We start from the raw sequence: 19,891 nt of genomic DNA, 5'->3' as shown, positions 1-19,891 counted from the left end.
TGTGAAAACTTAAATAAAACCGACAAAATGTAAAATGGGTAGGTTCTATACAACACTTACATCTGTGTCACTTGTTTCAACCTATCATACGTGGATTCATTTGGTTATTCTAAAGTTTCTAGCCCTTTAACTTTTAATATTCTTACCTTTCTGAAAGACTAAAACCAAAACTAGCAAAAAGTCATAATGTTAAAAAACCATTACAACCCAGGGAGGTATCCGAAATAACCTAATTAGGATCAAATTTCTCAGATATTCTTTGCAAATTAGATGTTTTGATACATGAAAAGAATGGTATCTAAATATCAATAAACCTGTGGAAAATATGTCAGAACAGAAGTATCTTACTGAACTCCAAGGGAATTAGATAATTTGACCTTTTGTTTCCTATAGATATCACCATGTCTAGCAGATCAGAGCCTGACACTTACCTTGAAAATGGCAATGCACTTTTGTTCTTCACATAATCCTAAGAAAATGTGATTACATTCTCATCAAGCCAAAATATTACAATACATTATAGGAAAAAAACTTCCATACTTTCATAAGGATATTTTAATTTTTTAATTTTAACAATTCAAATAAAATTCAGCTAGTTAACATAAATAGAATAAATGCACATCATTTACAGCCATGTACACAAAATGCAAGAATAGCAAACCTCACAGAAATGGTCAAAAGATATCAACTCTTTTGAAGCTGATTATTTATCTATGACTAATAGATCATAATTTAATTGTTCACATATGAGGGGTACACATTCAAATGTTTAACAACATAAAAACTGAGTGAAACTAGAATTTTCAGTTTCTAAAAGGAGTAGCATAAAAAGCAGTGTATAGATTAACAAGAAATGTAAGGGGCATGATGGAGAAGAGACTTGAGTGGACAGAAAGCACATTGCATTAAATATTTTCAAATAATTAAAATTCTTTCTAATTTAAATCATTCAGAAACACCTTTATTCTTAGGAATGTTTAAGTCATGATCAGTAGACAGAAAGGCTCAACTATTACACTTATCAGCCCCAAAGGAAGGGGTCCCTACAGTACTAATAGTCTGGGCAGAAGAGCATGTAAACAACAGAAGACAGGCATGAACAATGCTGAAGGAATAAAGGATAGGCTTTCTAGCACTTAAATCTTTTAAGTTCAAATCAGTATTTTTAGTGACTTACAATAAATCTAAAAATGCTGACATGTGTATACTCCAGTAAAAGAGCAAACACTCATTATTTTTAACAACCTGGTCCTAATACAGTACAATGGGCATTACGTTTTAGGAAACAAAAGGCTAGATTAAATGACCAAACAATATTCTATCCCGGTTCCAAAGTCACAAATAAATTACTCATGAGCCCCATCTAGTAAGGTTGGTTCCATAAAATTACATACATAATGAAAATTAAGACAAAGCTTTGGTGATACAGTTGTTTTTTTTTCTGGATTCAAAAGCACTGTATTATACTCCACAGTCCCAGGGTTGGTAATTCTCAGATTTGGACTTTGAAATTTAGGAAAACTGTCTATAAGCCACAGGTACCAAAGTTCTATCTGCTGCTCTATGAGCATACTCTTTCAGTATCTACTGCTTTAACAAGTTCAATTTCCTGATAAGATTCTATAATAAAAGTACAGACAAATACAAAGAATGCTGCCAATCTCTATACTAGAAATAAAAAGTCATCTGATAGAAAATAGATGAAAACAATACACAGCTTTAAAAAAATTCAGTCCTTTAAGTATGCATTTTTTTAAAACATTTGCATCAATTAAAAAAAAATCTCCAAAGAAGTGTTTCAGAGACAAACTTTATATACAACTTTTATATAGCTTTCTTTTTAAAATTATCTCTGTCACACATAAAGTAAACTATGGCAGATTGTGCTTTGGGAAAAAAAAATTAAAATCAGCTTCATTGCTCCTTTCCAGTTGTTGCACAAAGAAACAAAGTCTAAGACTCTAAGATCTTTTCTTCCAGTACATAGAAAAGACTCACTTTTAAAAGCTAAATATAATGCATTAAAGGTCAACATAAGTTTTACTTGCTAAAATACAAACAGGAGTAGAATATATGTTCATCCTTGAAGGACACTTATTATGAATTTGCTAACACTAAATAATAAGATGTTCCTTAGCTGCTGGTTTTCATATCATTCTTAATCATTTGTGGTGTACTGAGATCATTAAGTTTAGGGGAATTTGTTCTACATTCAACACAACTCATGTTTACGAATCTTTGCAAGGCAAATGGCACTGTATTAGGCAGTATAAGTGGCACCTGAAAAGGCAAACACTATAGATTGAGACTTTCTCTACAGATTTAAGTTAGAAACCCCTGGATGATTTTTTTTTTTTTTTGGCATGTTTCTCACAATAAATGTCAAAGCTAAAATTCACCATAAAAGGTACGAATAATCCCAAAGGTAATGAAACTGAATTTGCCTTTGGTCTCCAAATAGATTGGAATATTTTTAAATTCCAATCGAAGCACCTCAAAAACATCCAGTTACTGTTGATTATAAGGAGTTAAGAAGGTGAAGGAATTTAAGAGGGCACTGTGTTTCACTGGTGACAGTGGAGAAAGCTTGCAATGACGTGCTACAATTTTCTGTGTTGGGGCATTAGAGTGTACACAGACTACATAAAACATATTAGTAAAGATCTTCAAAACACCGTATCTAAAACCCAGAAAAATGTTTTGCACATAGTTTCTGCCTAATACATGACCAATGTTTAAAAAAAAGAATCTTAACATGGAATTCTCTCCTACTCTTATCCCCCCTCCAAAAAAAGGCCACAAAGTGCATTCACAAAGAGTCATTCTTAAGATAAAGCCATTGCACAAAACGTACAGTTCATCTTTACTGAAATGAGTACCACACTGGAGTTTAATTGTAGATGTTTTATATACCAGTATAGCAACATACATAAGCAAATGTCTCTTAACAGAATTACACAGCAAACATCTTCATAAGGGCCATACAAAATACATTTAAGTATTAAAAGGTACAGTTGAACTCAACAGCAAAATGTAAAAGCTATATCCTGTTAGCACACTTAATCTGAATTAACTTGAATCTTTCTGATTTACTATTTAAGAAATCAGGATAGCATAAATTTCTTGTCAAAAGCAGTTTGTTCATTTACAAAACTGTTAGTTAATTAGATCACTACCTGCTCAGACAGCAGAGGGCCCCTGTTCTGTTTATACTGCCCCAGATATTTATGATGTCACCTTAAAAAAAGAAACCTATTAGGGCAAAGCTGAAAATTACCATTTTCTCTACAAAATAAATGCGATCTAACTTGATCTTCTGGAAAAAATTCAAAGGTTCAAATTCCTAATGTGAAAACAGAGAAAGATTTCAGAAGTGGTGAATTTTTTCTACTTTAAGAAAATGATACTTAGGTATGATAGATGATAATTCAAGTTCATAACTTATAAATCAACGATGAGACAACTGCATTCATTCACGTATTGTAAAGTTAGAGAAGTATGAGGATGTGCTCAAGTTATTGAAATGGCCAAGAATCAACAGTTTACTGGTTTCTTCTGTCCCAAACTATTACCATCGAGCTTGATATGTTAATGAACAACAGAAGTGTTCACTTTATGCTAAACATCAAGCACCTAGTTAGCAGTGGAAACCAAAATATTTTAAAGCTAAAAATACACAAGATCTTTAGACATTACTTCATTAGTTGTCAAAACTCGTGACTATTAATGCCAAATAATTAACTTTACATTCCAGATCCTCTCAAGGAAATGGGAAAATAATACTAAAGATCTCACTTATTCTTGTTATTTTACAATTTTACAGGAATTACACAGAAGCCAGAGGTAAGATATTTATGACTGTCAATACTATCTTTGGATAGTTATAATATTTATACAATCAGGGATGGCTTTGTTTAGAAGACTGGAAAAGTGCTCATGGAACAAACACTATACTCTGACTGCCATAAATCAACAAAATGCAACTTGTCCCGTGGACATGGTAGAGAAAATGGCAATTTGGAGGAAGGAGTGATTCTAAAGGCTTTTTCTTAGAGGCAGCCTAGGTTTTTTTTTTTTTCCCCCACATTACTGAAAAACACCAAGTAATGTGATTATGATTACTTTAATTCCTACAGCCGAACTTCCACTCAGGCATAGTTACATGTTCCCAAACTTTTTTCTTCTGTCCACCATGCTGGCTTTGATACTGCATGGTCCACTGTAATCTTTTGGTCTTCCCTCTTCGTAGTGTGGCAGCCTGAAGTTGCTATCCATTCAGAAGGTAGACCACCAATTCATAGGTGGCCATCATAATGGCTGTGTTTGGAATCTGTCTCACCAGATGAGTTGTTAGACCACGGTAAAGAGACCCATAACCTTCTTCTTGAACAACCAAAGACAGTGTCTGAAAAAAAGATCTGTATTTTGTTCCCTCTTCACGTAGTCTTGTTCTTACAACTTCTGTTTAGGGGGGAAAAAAGTCATTTTAAAACATTAATGATATCTTTATATCCTCCTAATGCTGAGCACATTCCATTTATCAGTTTTTAAGTGAAAGTTTAGGATAAACAAGGAGTAATTTTTAATGTGCAACTTACTGAAACTGGTCTTATTACAATACCACCAAACTTCTAAGATAGCTGGCTAAAATCACTAATAACAAGTACTAATTATAAAATTTCATAGGTTCCTGAATGGTAATAAACAGAAGTATCAGTTATATACTAGATATAGATAAAATGGAGAATACATGTGATAAGAAAAAGGTGAAGGAATAGAAAAGGGAATGCAGGTGATATCAAAGATAAATACACAAAGATACAGTGAGAAATAAACACAAAAGATCTTAAGTGGACTCCACAACGAGAACATAGGATTATCTATTTATAGTGGTCCACAGATACTAACATGAAATTTCTTGTACATGAGGCTAAAAATGTTCAAAATACTAGCCGTTAGATAAAGGCCCCATCTAGGAAGCAACTAAGCAAAAATCGTAAAATTTTAGAGCTCTCAGAGATAAAGATTATATGGTTAGCCATTATTTAAGTTGAAAGGTGAGGAAATCAGACTGCTGAGAGGTTTTAGTCAGTTGGGGTAGAGGCTCGGACAAGAATTCAGAGCTCTCTATTGAAAAGACTGTTTATCCAACACACTACTCCTGATGGGCCTGAGGACAATGGCCTAGAACTATTTTCACTGCAAATGTTAATATTTGAAATCTCTTGTGTCCTATCTTAAAAACTCATGCCATTTATATATTCCACTCTAAAATACTGTTTCTTATAATGACATCATCTCTCTTGAAGCGACAGCATGTACAACTCTAAAACTGCCTCTCACCTTAGCTGGCCAAAGTTCTAGGTATCCCAAAGTAGCTGAACCTAAACTATGCTGCTGATACTGTCCTCTTCTGACTTTTCTTAAAGAAAGAAGTTAGGAACTTCCCTCAGGAAACAGAGGTAAGTTCATAGTTCAACTGGATTAGAGTTGATTTTACTCATAAATTACATTTTAGAGCAAATAATCATTTCCTCCTAGCCTGGTCGCATTTGTCTTGATACAGTTTTGATCAGAGCCTTAGCTTTAAAAGGGTGAATGTAAATGTTAATCAGTGTAACAAAAGTGAAGCATTTAGATTAAAAACCCAAAGCAGGGGTGCCTGGATGGGTCAGTGTAGCATGCAATTCTTGATTTTAAGCCCCAAGTTGGATATAGAGATTACTTAAAAAATAAAATCTTAAAAAAAAAAAAAAGGTTACACTTAGAACAAAATTATTAAAAAAAACCTTAGCATCTTACAGACAAATTTTTAAGTGATTTTATTATCTATTAATCAAACTGGCTTATACTATAATAGGCTGGCCTTTGGTATTACAGACTCCATTTCATCTGTGCTCCTCCACTGAGGTAAACTATGTGATCTGAGTAAGCTATGTGACCCCTTCAGCAACTCAATCTTAACATTTCTTGTTTCCCATTTGGAAATGAAGACAAATTCTGGTTATGTTCTAGTATACTTAGACTTAAATAGAGAATGTAAGTATTCAGTAGGAATTTTTTGTAGATTGGCAATATTATATATAAAGTATCTAGTACACTATCTATAACCCTACTTTTTTTTTTATAACTTGCCCAAACATCACCTGTCTAGAATCTGACTCTGGGCTATGTGACTATCCAGAATCCATGCTAAATCTCTTATCATACTACTATAATATATACTGACTGATTAAAACAGTTACTTATACACTGTTATGATGAACTCCTAAGAACTATATTTTGTTTTACTGGAATTCGATAAATTTTTATTTTAAGATTTTATTTTTATTTTTTATTTATTTAAGATTTTTTAAAATTTATTCATGACAGATACAGAGAGAGGCAGAGACACAGGCAGAGGGAGAAGCAGGCTCCATGCAGGGAGCCTGATGTGGGACTCGATCCCAGGTCTCCAGGATCACACCCCGGGCTGAAGGCAGCACTAAACCACTGGGCCACCGGGGCTGCCCAGAATTCGATAAAATTATAAATGTTCTAATAAGTGGGCTTTTGGTTGACATGGGAAAATATTTCTAAATTAATAGAATTTCTCATACAAACTCAACTCCTCTTACCATGTGGATATGCTATAGTCGTGGCACAAGTTTTTGAGGTGGCAGCAGCTAGCATCATTCCCACAAAATCTGATGCTTCTTTTACAGACTCTTCATCATTTTCCATTGTAGAAGCAATCTTATATTCCAGTAATTTTTGCTTAATACTTTCATAAATAACAAAATGGATAACGGTCTCTGATATGCCAGCATATGAAGCAGACATGCCCCTATAAAATCCTCTAAGTCCATCTGTCTGATACACTTTACGAATACATTCAAAAGCACCCATTCGCTTTTCTCCACGGTTCCTGAAGAGCAAAAAAGAAAAATCTTACTTACAAAGTAGTCAAGGTTTTTAAACAAAGTAAATAAAATACAGTAAAATATGCCACTCTAAATATAGAATGATCCTCTTTAACTCATGAAGAAGTAAAACCAGAGTTTTAAAGCATTCATTTTAGATTTCCTATTCTTTTGTCCCAAGTTTGTCATATTAGATGGGTAACATGTAAGTAGTTTATTCTACTAATGCAAAATACACTACATTAAATCTTCAGTTTCATGTCCTCATTGAAGTCTGTATTGTAGGGATAAGAAATAAAATCCTTTAGTCCAAATACATTGTGACTACAGCTCAAGATAAAAACAAACTCTCATTACATTAAATCATTGAATCCAGTTCTAAGTTGAGCTTTCTTTTGCACTTAATAAAAGAGTGATTGAGACACCAAAGATGTACATCACAAAACAAGGAGAACAATTAATCTAATACTTGTAGATTTTAGGGATTCTTCAAAGCCCACTCAGTTCTTTCCAAAAAAATGTGTGAATTTAAGTCAAATTTCCTATGATCCTTTAAAGGCAACGGTCCTATCTTTCATGTCAGTATCATGGTGAACAGTGAATGAGGACCCCTATACTTACCAACTATTTATTGAGCATTGTGCCCAGTAAAACTTCCTTAGTGCTACTTAAGGACAGTGTATCTACTCTTACTTATACAAATACATATTTTTGAGTTTGTAAAAATATGACCTTACACTGTGATGCTCCCAATAAATGCTACCTACAGAGAAAGAAATAAAAATTGTATCTATTTATAAATTATATACAACCTGTTTCTGACATAACAAAATAAAAATACAATTAAGACACCCACCTGATAAATAACTAATTACTGTCCTCAATTAACAACACTGAATACTTTCTTCGTTGAATGATCCATGCAACCAACTGTAATCAATCAGTTTCTGCCATCAGAGACTTCCTCATTAGAAGTTAAAATACTACTAGTCCCAAAGGTTAATATGCAAACATATCAGCCCTGTTCTTGATTTCATGGTTATAAATTGGCATCTTTAAACCAACCTTTCACTATTACCCAACCCTATCTCATTCCCCACCACTCCCAAGCCTAAGAACTTGTGATGGCTTGTGCTATAATTTTAAGTGAAAAAATAATAGTTTTAAGCCATACTTTTCTCAGGACTTCCACCCCCTACCCCCACAGATCCACCCCACAACATACTAAAGCATACTCCTGGTATTTTCTTTCCCTTTCCTTTCTTTCTCTCTCTTTCTCTCTCTCTTTCTTTTCTTTTTTTTTTTTAAGATTTTATTTGTTCATAAGAGACAGGGAGAGAGAGAGAGGCAGAGACACAGGCAGAGGGAGAAGCAGGCTCCACGCAGGGAGCCCGACATGGGACCCAAACTCGGGTCTCCAGGATCACTCCCTGGGCTGAAGGTGGTGCTAAACCGCTGAGCCACCGGGGCTGCCCATCCTTCAAGATTTAGGCTAGACTAGTTGACCATGTGTATTGTTCAACTGCCAGGGAGGCCAGTGATAATCATTCATATAGTGAAATTATCACTGTTTGGGCTAGTCTAATATACATTCTTTTTCTTTTCTTTAAAAACACAACACAGGGACGGCTGGGTGGCACAGTGGTTGAGTGTCTGCCCTCGACTCAGGACGTGATCCAGGAGTTACGGGATTGAGTCCCATATCAGGCTCCTGCATGGAGTCTGCTTCTCCTCTGCCTATGTCTCTGCCTCTCTCTGTGTCTGTCATGAATAAATAAAATATTAAAAAATAAAAATAAAAACACAACACATACTTTCTTCCCTAGAAATTTTCATATTGCCAACCATTATATCACTTTTGCTTTTGATGGGAGACTCAAGTTTCAAAAACCAAACCAAAAAAGACAAATTCAGCAGCAAGAGGGGAAAAACATGGCTAGATACATGGCACTGATATCTCACAGTTATAAATTTACAGGAAAAAATGAGTTGAAACCAATTTTAATTTTGTTTTAAGGAATTCACATACCTTGCATCAAGCTGTAACCGAGTCTTTATAAGCCAAATGGGGTTGGTCGCTGTGATTGCAGTAAAACCTAAACAAACATGTTTAAAATGAACTCTGGTAAAAATGAAGAACACACTATTAACTCTAAGGTTTTAAAAATCACATAAATCTATATTAAAGAAAATGCATATAAATATTTAAACTATTAATTGATGTATGCTATACAATTTTACAAACACATACGACCATGAACATTTGTAGTTTATTTCCAATCTACATTCTCAAATTTTGACCGTAACTAAAAAATTTTAAGAACAAAATCTGATTATATATAAATTCCTCTCTCAACATATTCAGAATATTCTCTGGGGTGCTCTTTATACTCTAAGCTAAATTTAGAAACCCATTTCTACAGACAAATATATAGAAATTTTGTGTATTCTAGGGTTTTTTAGCATGCAAACTCTAAAACAGCTACTTGAGGTCCAAATCCCTATGTTCAAAGTGTATTTTACCTAAAGGTCAACATACTATACTTGATCTTAAGTTGGCTGTATAACAGAAAGGATTGCTGTTTGCCTTTATGAATGCTTCACATAAACATATACTTACTAATACTGTTAAAATAATAGTATCACAGAAGTCAGGTTTCTGTTAGGGTTAATAGGACAGATCTGTTTTTCACCCACTTAAACACATACAAAAACTCAAATGTTTGAAAAATTACAAATTGGAACTTCCCTCTCACTTTTATAGACACTGAAGAGAGAAACTCAGAGTAGAAGGTAGTTCTAGTTTACTTTAAAACTTAAGTACTATGTACTATCACTGCAGAAGGGTGGTTTCATAAAATGGCTCATTCTAATTAGTAAATTAAGATCTCTGGAGCAGTGTTTCTAGACTAGCATGGATCTTTTACTTGCCGTCTTCCTACTGTTCTGGAAAAATAGCACATGAAATGCAATCTTGATAACGGGAACTTATGAAGATTGCTTCATCTATACAAAACAGGGTTTTAATATACTGCTTGTGGACATTTAAGATCACTACACAAACTTCACAGAACTACTTACATCAAACTATATTTATTCAATTGGCCTTTAAATTCAGTGAAAACTTACATGCAGAAATGTCTAAGGATCTTAACTGATTTAATACTTTCTATCAAATAATAGGCAGGTGAAGCACATTGTTTTTAGAAAGATGGAATATAACCGGCACATTTAATATGAATTAAGTTCTTTCAGGAAGAAAAATGCTATGGTGCACTTAAAAAATAATTTGTTTTTTAAGTTAACATACAGTGCAGAACCAATCATAAACCTTTCTTGGCTTTCAACGTTATTATGGGTGTATCTAAAATGCAAAATAATTTTATCAAATTGTTTACAAAGTAGAATTTAGTCTCATAGGTTCTTTTCCCTTCTGTAATGTCAGATAATTAGCTAATTCAAATTTTATTCCCTTAATCCACTGTTTTAACACTGCAGAAATAGCCAGGTGTCTCACAAAGGGAGGCTTAAACTGAATTTATTTATAAAACATGATAGATGGAATAAAAATTTGGTTTGGTAACTCCTTTTACTATTTTGTAATAGTTCTATAGTTTCCCTTTCTCTCAAATGCTTTTAATACTATATACATATGTATAAAACTAGTATGGGACCAACAATTTTGTATGCACCAGTATTAAAATAATAAAAATTTAGTGTTGGATTATTATTAGTTAGATTATCTGGAACATTTTTAAAGAAGAGTTTCTCTTCATATAAATTCTTAGTAAAAGGAAAAGAGAAGAAAAATGTGAAACTGTTAGATCCATTTAAATATTTTACTTGGAAAAGATTTTTCCTGCCTTACCTGGCCTAAATGAGATAAAGCTAAAAAAATTTTTTTTCTTGACCTTCCTTCATTTTCCTAAGTAGAAAAACTCAAATACATTCAAATTATGTTTTAAAGCAAATATGCACCAGACATCAGTAATCTGGCCATACCTCTAATTAAATTAATTCTTTGTTTTTAAACTTAGATATTTGTATTAGCTAAATGTCTATATGGCAATATTAGGGGGTTTATTAGGGAAAGGCTGCTAAGCAGCACAAGGCAACAAAATACTCTCCATTATTCACAACGTTTTTTTATTAATTATCTTGTGGAAATTAAGAAAAAAATTGCTCTTCATTAAATTGGAAAGTCTAAAACTGGGAATCCTTACACTTAAAAAAAAAAAAAAGCGCCTATCTAGGTAAAAATGTCAATCTTTCATACTTTATTTGAAAAAAGCATCAGTTTTTTTTTTTTAAATAGAGAAGTTCTATTTCTAACAATAAAAACTTAGTATCCAAGCTTAATGCTCTTCCAAGTCACAAAATTCCTCAATTAAGGGCTGAAAAGACTCCATATATGTAAACTTTAAAATATTGCAATAAATATTTATAAATATTACTAGAAATGAATTTTCCAAATATCCATGAATAAAATTTTAAATTATTCTCTGTACATATTAATGAACAATGACAGGACGCAAACAACAGGTATTTCTCACTTAACTAAAATTCATTTCCAAACACAAACTAATCTAGTGAACAGGATATATTAAAATTCAGGTAAGTAAGAGTGTTGTCATCTTATCCCTCTATAACTAACTGCTACTATCAATAACTTGTGCCTTCTAGAGTTGTTCTGGCTCAACTCTCCCAATAATAAGCTAGCTCTTAATAAAGACACTAGACTAGATGTCAGCAAACCATTATATTAGACAGATTCTAGGCATGACCTACAGGTTTTTAGCTATTGGTCTTTACCAGTTAAAACTCTGGTCCTAGAATTTTATGCTATTATGTTCTTTTTTTTTTTTTTTGCTATTATGTTCTTTTAACCACAGACACTCTAATAAACTAACCAGACACTATTAAGCTAATTAAATTTATAAAAATATAGTCTATTAATTCAAGAAATGAAACAAGTGCAAAAAAGCAAAAATTTACCACTAAATTATATATGGAAAGGCAATTTGAAGTTGGCCAATAGCCAAAGGTAAATGCATCTTCCTACTTCTAAGACAAACATACACAAAGATACTGGCAATGGTTCCCCTGAAGTTTAGAAATTTACTTATTTTTATTTTGGCATTTAAATTTTGTGAAATTTTGATAATATGCTAGTTCATATTAGTATTCTGAGCAGCCTGTTAAACATTAAAACTGACTTAGAGGCATATGAAGGATCTCTCTATAGGTTAAGAAGAATTACTATTGCTCCAGTCAGTTAAAGCAAAGTGGCAGTATAGCGGCCATACTGTTAGCAGTGAGGTTAGGATTTTATTAGAATTTTTTTTTTAAAACTTTCAAAATGCAGCTTTTAAAGTTTTGCTTCATCTAAGACTCCATCTGATAATGTAACCAGATTAACACAAATCCTGCTTATAAGGAAACTTGCTGAAAATGTCTATTTCATTAAGTGAGTGATACCTGTAGTATTGCATTTTCAGTACTTTTTATTTCATCAAATTCTGTTAAGAACAAAGCCCACCTAACCTCCTAAGAGAAATACATTAAAACTAAAAAATAAAATAAATAAATAAACTAAAACAGCTTATATCCCATATATTCTTATCCTGCATTTATTGGAAAGTAATGGTAGGTGTTAAGATCGTTTTTGCAAGAAAGTAGAAAGCTAAGAATCAACAGACAAGAGAATGGAAAGTACTGTATTAGACTTTTAAAGTATGTTATGCTAAGCAAAAAGAACTACTATTTTCCCTAAAAGCTGTAGGATGATATGATACCATTTATACTATGTATATCTTAAATATTGTCATCAAATTCTTTCGAGGTCAAGGCTATTATGGCCAAGCTGAAGACCCCAGGCTTTTATTACACAATGACTGAAAAGTTACCCCATTCTTCCTTCTAGAAGGAATATTCTAAAGGGATTAGAATTAAAAGTTTTATAAAATACTCAGAACGCACACACATTCAGGAAATCAAAGTTCATTTCCCGCTTTCTATTACTTCCACAGCTATTATAAATTCCCAGGGTGTGTTTCTTATAACTAGAGGCTGCAAGAGATGCTCAGATCAGTACTCACGAGGTTTAAGTTAGTCCATATTTCTACAGGAAGTGACCTGCGGATGGGGAGCATGAGATGACACGATCTCACTCTTTTCTCGGGAGAAATGTACAGTAAATGCCTAAAATAGACACAGGCTTTTCTGTATCATAACAACAAGCAGTGACCTCATCAGAAACATGTGTACAAAATGAATCCCATTGGAAGGATTTCAGAAATATTTACTGTGAGATCTACCTTTTTTGAAAATTTTAAGTTTAAAAACAAAAAGGAATATCAGAATGGGTGATAATGTTTGTTTTTTTTTTTTAAATGCACCGAGTACTGAAATTTCTGCCATCTGCAGCAGTTTCAGAGTCCAATACTTACCTAAAAGACGAATTTTGCCTTAAAGAAAAAAAAATGCTAACCTTGTCAATGGGGAATCTAAGAAAATATTTAGAAGGGATTATCATATCCCATTTTCCTAATCATTATGATCTACCATGATCAGAGGTGAAATAAAATTTTCTATACTTTATCAGCTTATTTGGTAAATCTGTTTTGTCTTAGTAAATCTTAAAAAAAAAAAAAAACCAGAATATTTGAGTAACATTTTGTAATTATTTATAATTGTTTTAAATAAAATATATGTTGCTACAATAGTACCTTTCACCTTTGCACTATGGCCAATAATATTGCACATCCATTTTTATGGAGTATTTTGATTATTTTGTATTTAATTTCTTGTGTTCTACAAAACAAAAAACAGGAAGAATGTTTATATACAAACACACAAAACATCAGTCCAGCCATCCATTTGGCTGAATACACTGCCATGGACAAATAAAATATCAAAAAATATATTTTATATAGGCAAGAATAAACTTTCTCTTTAACGAGTAAAAACTTAACCTTTAGTAATAAATTTTAAGTCAAATAGAAAAATGTATCCTGAATTACTGTATTACTGAAAAGTAACAGTGAATGCCATAAGCAAATAAAACCCGCTAGGTATGTAGTAAATGTTAAATGATTACATTATTGGTATTTAAAAATTAAGCAATAACTATCTGAATATATAATCTAATAAAAACCAGAATTCTTTTCATTTAAATCTATAATGTTGTATATAAAAGTCTGTATATTCTAGATAAAAACTTTTGAAAACTGGGAATTACTATAAAGAAACCATACTATTTTTTTGTATACACACTTGTATACAAAAAAAATAGGTATATAGAGAGGGATATCCAAGTTCATTTAAACCAAAACATACAAAACATACAAATACCCTCAACAAAACAAATACTCTCAGTCTAACAAAGGTTACGTGTAGGGAAGGAAAAAGAAAAAAAAAGCAGGTAAAACAGAGTCAACATTACTTAATTTTTATTAAATAGTCTTATAACAGGAAATAATTTTTCCTCTAAATTTAGGTTTATAAATTCTTATAGTATTGCCCTAAAACACTACAACAAACCAAAATAAGATCCACTTTAAATAAACTGTCATTCTGAGAAAAAAGTTTTACTACCTAAACACTTGAGTTCATATAGATAAAATGCAAAATCAACTGGCTACTTGGAATAAAAATTACGTACAAGATCTGTTAGTCCTTAATGTGTTGTCTGAGGTGGCAAAATCTTGCAGGCAGTTTCATTAAACAGTCTATTTCACTGTACTTTTTGATACTAAAGTGACAAGGTTAGCATTTTTTTAATAGCCCGTTAAAAGACGATTTTTCACATGACTTCCTCTAAGAACTTTGCACCCCCAATTCATATTTAGAAGACTTCTAAAAATGATCCTGAAGAAAATCCAGAACAATCCGGTCTAGATTATTTCAAGAATGAAGGGGGGCAAAAGGCTACCTTCATGACTTTGCATGGGATCATTCAGTTTTAACCAACCATGTAGTTATGTATAAAAACTGCAAAGCTAAGTGTTAATGCTCATGACTAGTGCAAGAAAGCTCTGAAAGCATAATTCTTAGAAAAATGTAACTGCAAACAAATGGAAGAAGTATTTTCAAATTACATAATAAGTATATAGTGCAATAATCTCTGAACAATGATAAGACCATCAATTTACAAAAATTCAAGGAATTCAAGTTGGAAAATAGTATCAACATATAGATAAAAACAGAGTTGACATTTGTACACATTTGAGAAAAAAGCGTAAAATGACAATTCCACTGAAATTCTCTGCAACATGATACATAAATAGTAATAAACTCCGATGAGATATTCTAATGAAAAAAGATGTTCCATTGGGAATTAAGATATTCTAAAACCCTAAATTTGCATTACTGAATATCTATCAACTATCCTTAACTAAAAATGACTGCTCATCTACTTTCTTGACTTCAAGTCTTCCAAAATAAAAAAAGAAAGCTTAACATTTCTTTAATAATTTTCTGGGGTTAAAAAAACAAAATAAACATGGGTAATCCAGAAATATATTCTTAAAGATTCCAATATAGCAGTTATATAGTTTGGAATTGGCCACTAATTTTTACCTTATACCCACTCAAATTTGTAGAGGAAAAATCATCTGTACTCAATGTCTAAAAAAAGTATATTTAAAAAAAATTCTAGTTGTAATTAGATGATCTCTACAGTACTAAAGAACTAAATCTCAAAATCCAAATCTTTGTAGAGCCACCTATATTCCAAAGATAAGGTAAGAGAAGCTCGCATGAATTACCTAACTTGCCCAAGATCTTTCCTCATGGGTAAATAACGGTATTTCACCACCTTGACTCTAAGGTTTTTACCTTTTATCTTTAAAACTTCAATGAGTCAGTCAACAGTTACCAAACATAAAAACCCTTGAAAATAATTTGTGAGGTATATTGTAGATTATACAGCTATTGACCTTTCAGAAATTAGTTATTTCCAACTTACACTTAGTTCGTTAAAGTATGTGGTTCAAATTGATCCAATTTATTTCTAAACAGAAAATGGTTAACAGTTTAAGGCACTCATTATTAAACATGTAATTGACAATTTATTGCTCAACAGTTGATGAAAGTAGTAATAATTTGCTTTATAGTCATAGCATAATTTGCAAATGTGAGGTATGGTCAAATATACAACACATCTCAGAAAACTGCAGAGAATGAACCAAAGGTCATGGCTTTGTCTAACACGCATTGCAACAAATGATTCCAGAACCAGACTGGTCAAATCAATTCCTAGGTTTATCTTTAAGGCAGTACAGAGGCCCAGAACTAGTTGCTTTAATTCAGAATCATATATGCTCAACAATGATGACAGAAGCGTCCTTGGAAAACATTTCTATAGCAAGCATGTACACATAGCCAGTGCCTAAATTTCAAGTACTATCTAATTGATTTATATGGAATCTAAACATATTTTTCAAAAATACATACATTACAGTAACTCTCAGTTATCAATAATACATCACAAAAATTTCAGCATTTGAGCACAGGACAAAATGAATACTTTACCAAGAACTGCCGGCACATTTCAGACAGAAGCCAAAACATGCAGCAAAAAGGGAAAAGGCACTAACAGAAATTGAGGAGAGAAGAGTAAATTACAGCTCCATAACTTATTTATAGAGTAATTATGGTTGGATTCTTTAAACTGTTAAAAGTGACCACTGACTATTCAGTGGACTACACAAGACAATGTAAATATTTTATTACCTGTATGCTATAACAAACCCTTGATTATAAAAATGCCAACTGATAACAGATTTTAAGTATATCTCCTGATCAAATTTACTGCATACTAATAAATATAAGAATGTTTGTTGATGCTTATCAATGAAAAGCACATTAATGGACTTAACTGCATATTGTAAAATCATAACTTAAGCTTCTAAGTTTTGGAAAATGTTTTGCTTTTTAATATTATATATTCATACCTGCCATTGCAGCTGAAATCATGTGTACCTGGGTAGAGTCCGGATCAAATATACCATTCAACTTTTCCTTGCAGTTTGAATAAGCAGCAAAGTATATTGCTCTAAAATAAAGATTTAAATTTTATCAATAAGCATGTTGCATAATTCATAAGATTTAAACAAGTAAATTATCTTTATAATTTTAGAGAAATCTGAAAACAAACTCTTAGCGACATTCTCATGTAACATAAGGTTAATTTACATGATTTCTTCCATGAAGATTCTGGAAATATGTTTTGCATTGACTCATTAAAAGACAAACTTCAGCGTACAGTTCAAGTGTAAAGCAACCTCCAACAACAACAACCCACCTACCACCCACCCTAACTCAATACTTTTAATTCACCAATTAAAACAAAAAGTATGTGTAAGATTTTGATGCTTGGAAACATATGAATAAGGCTGGAAGGCTTATGTAATGGTAAGGTTAAATTAAACATACTTGAGTAAATATGGTACAAGCACTTAAAAATGGTTAAATATATGATTAGTTATTAATATAAAAACATTAATGTTAATATATAATATGTATATTACATATATACACTTAAAACATACTTTTTTTTTTAAGTGGGGAGAGAGTGGTAGAACTGACCCAATTAATCAAAGTATGCTAAACAAATTTGAGATACTATATCTGTATTATACATGGAGTGGTTCACAGTATCCTGAACAGACAAAATAATTCCAAAAGAAATCAGCCCCATCAGGTCATGTCTTCTATTTTTGTAAATGTTCCACTAAATCTGTAAATATTTCCCCCTCTTAACTTGTTGACTATGATTTCATGCATCCCAATCACCTCATCATTCAGCCTTCCAGGCTTTGTATTAGTTGCTTGCTATATCAAATCCTGTTATTTCCCAGCAACCCTGGTTATCTGTGCAGTAAGGAATGTAACAGGCAAACAAGTAAAATAAGGATATAGTTTCACTGTTGTGCCTTTTTTAATGTGCTGAAGAAAAATGGCAAGTTAATATAATTCAAAATAAACATTCTACTTTATGAGCAAGAAAAATAGAATACATTTAATGATGACATATCGTGAGGAGGAATAAACAGTGCAATCCTAGAAATAAGAAAGACCTTTCAAAGAGAAGATAGGAAAGAAATATATATAGGTAATTCACAGAAGAGATCTATAAATGGCAAATCATTACATGAAGGAGGGTGTAGCTGCACCCCAAATTAAACAAATGTATACTAACAGTGAAAATCGAGGCACTTGTGTGGCTCAGTTGGTTAAGTGTCTGCCTTCGGGTCAGGCTGTGATCTTGGGTCCTGGGGTCGAGCCCTGCACCCAGGCTCCCTGCTCAGCAGGGAGTCAGCTCCTCCCTCTCCTTCTGACCCTGCCCCTTGCCCCACTCTTGCTCATTCTCTAACAAATAAATAAAATCTTAAAAAAAAAAAAACACACACACACACAACTCACAATGAAAATCATGTTTTAGTCTATTTGGCAAGTATTAAAAGACATGAATAGTAACCAACATGAGTAGTATGTGGATAAAGAGGAACTAATTCACCACTTGAGAATAAAAATACAGGATGCCTTTTCAGGAAAAAAAAGGCAACAGAACAATATTCATTAATTTCAAATGTATATATAGTCTTTTTTACAGATTCAATTCTATTATAACTATTCTAAAGAAATGCACTTGCTTAAGTACTCAAAGATAAAAGTATAACTTTGTTCACAAAACTACTGTTTTCAACAGACAAAATGTAGAAATAAATCTAAAGGTTTATCACTAAGGAAATGCTTTTATGATAGAATAGTCTTACAATATGATTAAAAAAAACCCTACATATTTTGATGGAAAAGGCTCCAAACAAATTTGGTGAAATATTTTAATATGATTAAATTAATGTAATGATAATAAGTATACATATTATGCATTTTACATACATAAGCCAAAAAATTACGTAAGACTATATACACCAAACTGTTTTATTAGTGACAATTATCTGTGCAGAGAAGAATATCTAGTGCCTGTGTGAAGGCGTATGTGAGCTGATGTGTTTAAGATGGAATGTCAACCTTTATGCTATGTATTTTATTTAGTTTCTACAGTAAGAATAAATTTTTTAAAGTCTTTCTTCCTTTCTTTTCTTTCTTTCTTTCTTTCTTTCTTTCTTTCTTTCTTTCTTTCTTTCTTTCTTTCTTTCTTTCTTTTCTTTCATCTGTGCGCATGAGCATGAGCACACAAGTGGGGGAGGAGGAGGGAAAAAGAATCTGGAGCAGACTCCAAGCTGAGCAGGGAACCCCAGGCCAGGCTCCATCTCATGACCCTGATATCATGACCTGAGCTGAAACCAAGAGGCTGATGCTTAACCAAATGAGCCACCCAGGTATCCCAAGACAATTTTTTTAAAAAAAGATTTTATTTATTTATTAGAGAGAGAGAGATAGAGAGAGAGGCAGAGGGAGAAGCAGGTTCCATGCAGGGAGCCCGACATGGGATTCGATCCCGGGTCTCCAGGATAATGCCCTGGGCTCAAGGGAGTGCTAAACCGCTAAGCCACCAGGGCTGCCCAAGACAATTTTTTTTTTTTTTTTTTTTTTTTAAGAAAAAAGAGCCCAAAGAAAGTTGAAACCCAATAAATGAGACATGTATCTAGTACATGGGATACAGAGAGCCATTTTCATTCTGAATGGGAACTCTACTGTATTTTATTATGGAAGAAGTAAATCTAAGATAAAAAGGTATGAGAGAAAAATGATAAAAATGTACTAAAGCTCTTTTGGCTTTTTAAATAGGGAATGAAATTATTCTGTTTAGTTTGTCCTGTTAGCCAAAATATAGTGTTATTCTAGAGATCTAGATATTCCTCCTTCTTGCTGCTGGTTCTTTGCCTTCTGAACTTGGTACAAAAACTGCTTCACAATGATTTCACTAAGAGGTCCTTTGCACCTCTGCACAGGGCAAACTGTTCATCCTTGTAAATGGTTATTGATACCTGTTTTTTATACCATGGTGGCTTTATCCTTAC

General features: G+C 32.6%; 1 protein-coding gene across 1 annotated transcript in view; it reads right to left on the bottom strand.

Annotated features, from left to right (window-relative positions):
- Window positions 1–549: 549 nt before the first annotated feature.
- SLC25A36 (solute carrier family 25 member 36) overlaps window positions 550–19,891 on the bottom strand; it is a 37,307-nt gene continuing 17,965 nt past the window's right edge. The window contains exons 4-7 of the mRNA XM_041733924.1: window positions 16,859–16,959; window positions 8,932–8,998; window positions 6,618–6,907; window positions 550–4,461 (exon numbers count right to left, since the gene is read on the bottom strand). Of these exons, the coding sequence (XP_041589858.1) occupies window positions 4,268–4,461; window positions 6,618–6,907; window positions 8,932–8,998; window positions 16,859–16,959 (652 nt within the window). The 3' untranslated portion in view covers window positions 550–4,267. The remainder of the gene's footprint in view (window positions 4,462–6,617; window positions 6,908–8,931; window positions 8,999–16,858; window positions 16,960–19,891) is intronic.

Source organism: Vulpes lagopus, chromosome 19, assembly GCF_018345385.1.
Source record: "Vulpes lagopus strain Blue_001 chromosome 19, ASM1834538v1, whole genome shotgun sequence".
In the NCBI taxonomy this organism is placed as follows: domain Eukaryota; kingdom Metazoa; phylum Chordata; class Mammalia; order Carnivora; family Canidae; genus Vulpes; species Vulpes lagopus.
This window is presented reverse-complemented; position numbering and strand designations above follow the sequence as displayed.